Here is a 7,101-nt window from a genome sequence, read left to right on the forward strand (position 1 = left end):
AGGAAGGAAGGAAGGAAGGAAGGAAGGAAGGAAGGAAGGAAGGAAGGAAGGAAGGAAGGAAGGAAGGAATCTGGTGTTTCAAGAACTACCAACAGGTCTTTGCTCTTTGGCAGAAGATAGATAGATAGATAGATAGATAGATAGATAGATAGATAGATAGATAGATAGATAGATAGATAGATAGATAGACAGACAAGAAATAGATGATGTCTGATTCACTAAAGATAGGCAGATGATTGAAAATAGATATATATATACATACATGGATGTCTGATTGTTAATAGATCTGCTTGATTGATAGTTGTCTGATTGGCTAGTTAGATGGATACATGATTCATAGGTAGATAGATAAATGATAAATTGACAGATGATAGAGAGAGAGGTGCATCTACGATAACCATTGATTGGTCTCTGGGCTCTGTGCAGTGTACTCCTAGCCCAGCACACCCATGCTAATGATTAGAACGCAAGGCCCAACTGTAGCCACGCTAACAGCTGCTGTCAGTCTCAGGGAAGAACTTTGATGCCTGAAGCCGTCAGCACTTTCAGAAGCCGGCTTTTATGTTTACTGAGGGGTGTGCTGGGCCTCAGATACCAAGAAGTCCTGCACCGTGGCTCTGTAATCACAGCCCCAAGTTCAGCTTCTTTAGATGTAGCCAGTAAGATAATCATGTCTTCAAATGCCACGCTAAAGAAAAAGATAATGTTCAGGGGAGTGTGGTGCGTGTTGGAGCCTGTCAATCACTGGTCTGGTTTTAGTTGAGTGTTTTGAAGTGAGTTGTGATATTCCCGACCTAATTCTGTACCTTCTCCACTCAGGTCTGTGAGAACGCCAGTCTGAAGCTTGACTCCCCAGTTGCCATGGCAACAGGAAAAAGAAGAAAAAAAAAAGTCTATCCAAATCTGAAGATTGCCGTTTACAGCTCTCAAACTTCACAACCAGGCCTCAATTGTTCCACTTTCTCCTTTTTTTTCTTTGCAATTTCGTTTAATCTGTACCTCATCCTTTGACAGCATTTCCCTTCTTCCTTTGATTAATGGAACCCTCTGGATTTGCCCTGAGTGTTTAGAGATCACGCACGACCCCGGACCTTAGGGAGCAGGAACAATGACTACTTTTCCTGACGTGTCAACACGTTGCTAGGCAGCGCTCCACCCATGCAGCTGTGGGGTGGGTTTGTATCTGTACGTGGACGGGGTACCTGTCTGTGTATATACCCAGTATTTATGTAGACAACTGCAGGGGCTGCCTGCTTTTGAGGTGGTTAGACAGAGGAGGTGGAAGCTCAGCCAGCTGAGCTCTCCAGCCGAGGTCAGTCCACCGGGCTGTCACTCACTGTGCGGCAAAGTCGCATCTCCGGGAGCCTGCTCAGTCTAAACACCTAATGCTGACCGAGCAGCCAGGCAGGCAGGTTCACATGTTGGGGATGGGGGAAGGGCAAGGGGAAGAAGTCTTCTCCCCTCAGGAGGACTGCCACCACTTCCCACTGCCACCAAATGCCATGGTCCTGACTCCCAGGTGGGAAGCGGGGAATCAGAAGCTAAGGGCTGAACTATGCTCCCACGGGCACGCGTCTGTAATTGTACCACCCCCAGACCCACAGTCCTTATGACGACACAGGTCATGGTGGAGACCCTCTCCCTCATCGTGGCATACCTATGAAGAGACCAACAGGTACCACCTTGTCCGCACACCTATTACCCGCACATGTACACACGCATTACGCCTATCCACGCCGTCTGTTTCATATATGCAGGCATAAAATAGAGTAAACCCAGGTAGTTTTTAAAAGTACCCTTCCGTGTGACTACCGTTGTTCGCAAAGCTGAGAATAAAAAGTTGTTCATTATGTCTGGAGAGGAACTGAGTTTTGTCCTGTGAGCACGTCAGGCTAAAAAGGACGTGAACGCTCCCGCGGAGATTATCTTCTCTTTGAGAAACTGTAAATGAGCCATCGAAGCTCACACCAAATTTTTCTATCAAATGAAGCTAATGCCAGCCTGTGGCTTTAGAGCTCAGAACGAGAGAGGGGAAGTTAAGGGTCTTAGTATGTTTTAATGCCGTTGCCTACGAAAGGTTTTAACCACACACACACACACTTGCACACACATGCTTTCTTATGCAATCTACGTTGGCCCTGTGCTTTTGAGTTCGCCTTCCGCGGGCGATACAGTCATATGTTGTCTTTGTTGTAGTGAGATTAAGCAAGTAGAGGTCCACATACCGCTCTTTGTTTCCACGGCCAATCTTTTCGGACCATATAGAATGCAGAGATTTTTTTTTTCATTAAAAATAAATGGGTATCAGTGGTTCAAACTGCTGGCCAGTGGCTCTCATCTGATTTCTCCATGTGTCTAGTGCGTCTGATGCTGGATTCACATTGTGGACCACTCGGGATCCCCTGCCTATGTTAGGTCAATGGGTCTAAAGAGCTGGAAGGGGGCAACTAGGGAGATGGCTCAGTGGTTCAGAGTATTTGCTCCTCAACATAAGGACGGGTACTCAGATCCCAGTACCCGCCTCCAAACCAAGCATCCCCAACAAAAGTCCCAGCTGTAGGTGGGGGGAGGTGGACAGAGACGACCGGAAGGTCACGAGAGTTTGCTGGGTTCCAGCCTAGTCAAGACAGCCCCAGGTTTAGGGGGAGACCCTACCTCAAAGGAACACATGGAGAATGATTAGACCAACTGGGACTCTCTAATACACTACACAAGTGTGTACCTATACATACACACATATGCATACCACCCACGAAAGTAAAAAATACTCCAGCGTACAAGTTGTGCAACAGGCAAGCCACGTCTAGCACAAGGACATGACTTACCATATCACAATCAACTGTGCAGCTGACTGAAGACTTCCAGGCCCGGCTTCACCCTCAATTGGATGAGCACATAAAGCCAAGTCATTAGTATCTCATAGTTCCCAGACATGGAGATCTTTTAAATAAAAGATGCCACATTGTGAATGTGACATAAAGGTTCTCTGTGGGCACATGGCCTGTTACATGATAGGGGGCAGAATCTGAGCCCACACATTCACGCTCTACAAGATAGTTCTCTTCTGAGCCTACTTGGTGTACCCAGTGTTCCGCTCTCCTCCTGCAAGGCAGGGAAAGAGGGAATGTTCTCCCTTGAATGGACCAAAGAGCATCCTCAGGTCTAAAGCCTGAGTCACATGCTAAGCAACAGCCAGAAAACTCCTTCAGTGTGAACTGGAGCTGTTGCTAGAGCGAGTGTACATTCATAGTGGTGCACCCGCTGAAGGAAACAAGAGAAGACTCCTCCCCTACTCTTCATATAGATAACAATTGAGATAAGAACACAGAACAAGGGCTGGAGAGATGGCTCAGTGGTTAAGAGCACTGATTGTTCTACCAGAGGTCCTGAGTTCAATTACCAGCAACCACACGGTGGCTTACAACCATCTCTAATAAGATCTGGTGCCAACTTCTGGCCTGCAGGGACACTGCAGGCAGAACATTGTATACATAATAAAAAGTAATAAATAAATAAATAAATAAATAAATAAATAAATAAATAAATAAGAACACAGAACAAGAGAAGTCAAGTCCTGGGGGGGTGGGGGGTGGAATGGCTCAATTGATAAAACTCTGGCCTCAGAAAGGTAAGTTCAGATCCCCAGAGCTCATATAAAAAGCCAAGCATGGTGGCACATACATATAATCGCAGCATAGGTGAGACAGGAGTCAGGGGACAAGTGGCACCCTGGAAGCATGCCGGCCAGCCAATCTAGCCTACTTTGTAAGGCAAAGGAGAAACCCGGTCTCAAACAAAGGAGGAAGGGCACCCGATTTTCAAGGTTGATACCAAATAAGACTTTGACTCTTAGAACAGAGAGGAAATTTGGCTCTGGGAAGACTCTCAAACTCTCAAACAGATAAATGGAAATGGGTCAATTTTTAAACAAAATAAATGCATCATGTCTCGCTCTGAGGATACAAGCAGAACGTTGTGAAGGTCTTTTCTACTTTTTTTTTTTTTTTTTGAGTCAGGGTCTCATAGCACAGCTGGCCTCACACACCTTAGGTAGCCAAGAATGACCTTCTCCTCCTGCCTCCACCTCCTGAGTGCTGGAATTCAAGTGTGTGCCACCAGGTTCAGTTAACAAAGTGCTGGGGATGGAACCCAAGGCTGTATGCATGCTAGGCAAGCATTCTCCCAACAGTAGTGGCTCCTGCCTGCTCATCGAGTCTGTGTGGGAAATCTCAACACGAGGCAGCTCCCAAATCAAGAGACAGAAGCTGAGAGGAGTCACAGCTCCTTCAAGTGGCTGCTAGGACCATTCACGGTCTCCCTACTGCGGCACAGAATTACAGCTCTCGACTTGGTATTAACATGCCAAAGGCCTACTGTAGGCCAGAAGACCGCAGTCTGAGTCATACGCTGCAGTGCCTATCCATTGACACCAATTTTATGGTTTGGATACATGATGTCCCCACAGACTCAAGGGTTGAATGCTTGGTCCCCAGTCTCTTGGGGTTTTTTGTTTTTGTTTTTGTTTTTATTTTCAGGGTGGAGGGGGGTCATTGTCCCAAAACATCAAAAAGTGCCTAACTGGAGAAAGTAGGCCACTGAGGGCAAGCACTTAGCAGGATCTTGTGCATAGACACTTCCTGTCCCGTCTCTACTTCCTGCCGTGCTATGAACTGCTCTGCTCACCACATCCTTCTTGTGGTGCAGACAGACGCCTCAGCAACCATGAGCCAAGATAAAAATCCGCCCTCGGGTTGTCTCTGTGGGATACTATAATCACTATACAGCAGTCACTAATACAACCAGCTTATGCAGAGGTGACAGTGCCCCGCACTGCGAGGTGCCTTCCTCTCCTCAGCACCCCTTCCTGACGGCACCTTCTGCTACTAAGTTCCTGCGAGACTTTCCACTAAGAAGTGTTAATGCTATACTAAATATTGGAACTTAGACATTTCTCCCATACAAAATTCTTAAGCATGTAATTCTTAAGCATCCCCAATCGTTTATGGGATAAGCCATGGCTCGTTAACACATACATAAGGGCTTCTGCCAGATTTTTTGAGAAATTTGTTGTTTTTTTTGTATGTTGTAGGACATGTATATGCAAGTGCTTGCAGAGGTCAGAAGAGGGTGGCAGGTCCGCTAGAGTTACAGGTGGTTGTGGACCACCCAACATTGTGATGGGATCTGAACTCAGGTCCTGTGCAAGAGTAGCAAGCACTCAGTCACCGAGCCGTGTTCCCAACCTTGGCTAGACTACTTCATATATTGATTATTCGAAAACCAACCCATGTCCCTCCCAATGCCCATTCATCCCCAAATGAAGAGAGAGAAGAGAACGCCTCAGGGAGGGTAGTGCGAGGTTCCCCAGAGCTAGGCTGTGCCAGGTTACAACCCCCCTGTCGAAGAGGCCACATCTGCAGGCTCTCTGAGCCGCTTCCGGTTTTGTAAATGTAACTGAGAGATGTCTCTAGGTACAGTTGACTTGAGTATGTGTGGACAGATCAATCACACCATCAAAGAAAGGCTGTTCTTTCTGTTGATGCCTAAGCCACCATCAACATCGTCGTCATCGCGAGATCTGACTGTGCCTTTCAAAACCATTCCCAGCCATTTTCTCTCCTCCTCAAGACCGTAGCACAAACACTTCTCATGACCTCATGGGGAAACACTTTCATCAGTGGTCACCCAAAAACCTGTATTAATGCTGTTCCCTCTATTTCTTCTTGCTAATGGACTGGCAAGTCCCTTGGCACTAAGGAACATCTGTGCAATAAAAGCAAATAAAGTCGTTGTGGTGAGGCCCACCTATAATCTAAGCACCTAGAAGACAAGGCCATGAGTTCAAGGTCATCTTTGCCTACGTAGCAAATTCCTGGCCAACTGAGGATGAGGCTTGTCTTATCCTCCCCTCACTGATAGATGATGTTAGGATTGGAATGTAAAGTGTCCCCCACAGGCTCACAGGTTCTAGCACTTGGTCCCTAGCTGGCCGTCTGTGTGGGAAAGTCATAGTCTATAGGAAGTGGGTGCCGGAAAGAAGTGGGTCACTAAAAGCACACCTTGAGGCCTTGCAGCGCAGACCTTCTTCCTGTTCACTATCTCCTTCCTGAGTTCTACTGCGATGTGATCAGTTTCCTGCTCCTGCCACCAGGCCATCTCTGCCATAACAGACTGTGACCATCCATGTGTACCAGCGTCATGGTCTGAGAATTAAATGCCCTCTCAAAAATAAAGCCTTTCTCCCTTAATCTGCTTCGTTATGCATAGATATAGATAGACAGAGGTAGGTAGGTAGAAGATAGAGCATGGATATATACATGATAGACAAGAGCAAGAGTACTTTAGAGATGTCCTTAGCAAAATAAAAAGAGAATAGGGTGATATTTTATAAAGTGCTTTTGTGGGCCAAGCATTGCACTTTTTGAAACATTTATTTTTTTACTTTATTTTACGTGTATGGGTGTGTTTTGCCTGCATGTATATTTATGCACTGTGTGGATGCCTGGTATCCCCAGAGGCCAGAAGAGGGCAACTCTTTCCCTGAAACGGGAGTTACAGGCAGTTGTGAGCTGCCACCTACCCAGGTGCTGGGAATTGAACCCTGGTCCTCTAGAAGAGCACCCAGTGCTCTTAACCAATGAGCCCTCTCCCCGCCTCTAACACTACATATCCTTTTATATGTATATATGGATGACAATTCTCATTACATATGAAACATATGTAATTCTCTTTGTAGCCTACACAATTCATGAGACATTAAAAATAGTATTCTCTCTATTACACAGATGAAGCCACTGAGATTCACAAACCATCTCTAACTGGGTCTCTTTCTTTTTATTGAAAAAAGGTTCTTTTCTCAAACACTATATCCTTATTACCATTTCTTCTCCCTCTACTCCTCCCAGGTCCTCCTCACCTCCCCTCTCTGGATTCACTCCCTTTCTGTCTCCCATTAGAAAAAGAACAGGCTTCTAAGAGATAACAACCAAAAATGACAAAGAAAATATAAGATGAAGCAAAAACTTTCACATCGGGGCTGGAGAGATGGCTCAGCGGTTAAGAGCATTGCCTGCTCTTCCAAAGGTCCTGAGTTCAATTCCC

General features: G+C 46.1%; 1 protein-coding gene across 1 annotated transcript in view; it reads left to right on the top strand.

The window, feature by feature from the left end:
• Positions 1 to 1,850, top strand: part of Cdh13 (cadherin 13) — a 952,185-nt gene extending 950,335 nt beyond the window's left edge. The window contains exon 14 of the mRNA XM_005345742.2: positions 820 to 1,850. Coding sequence (XP_005345799.1) covers positions 820 to 827 — 8 coding nt within the window. The 3' untranslated portion in view covers positions 828 to 1,850. The remainder of the gene's footprint in view (positions 1 to 819) is intronic.
• The last annotated feature ends 5,251 nt before the right edge of the window (positions 1,851 to 7,101 follow it).

Source organism: Microtus ochrogaster, chromosome 4, assembly GCF_000317375.1.
Source record: "Microtus ochrogaster isolate Prairie Vole_2 chromosome 4, MicOch1.0, whole genome shotgun sequence".
NCBI lineage: Eukaryota > Metazoa > Chordata > Mammalia > Rodentia > Cricetidae > Microtus > Microtus ochrogaster.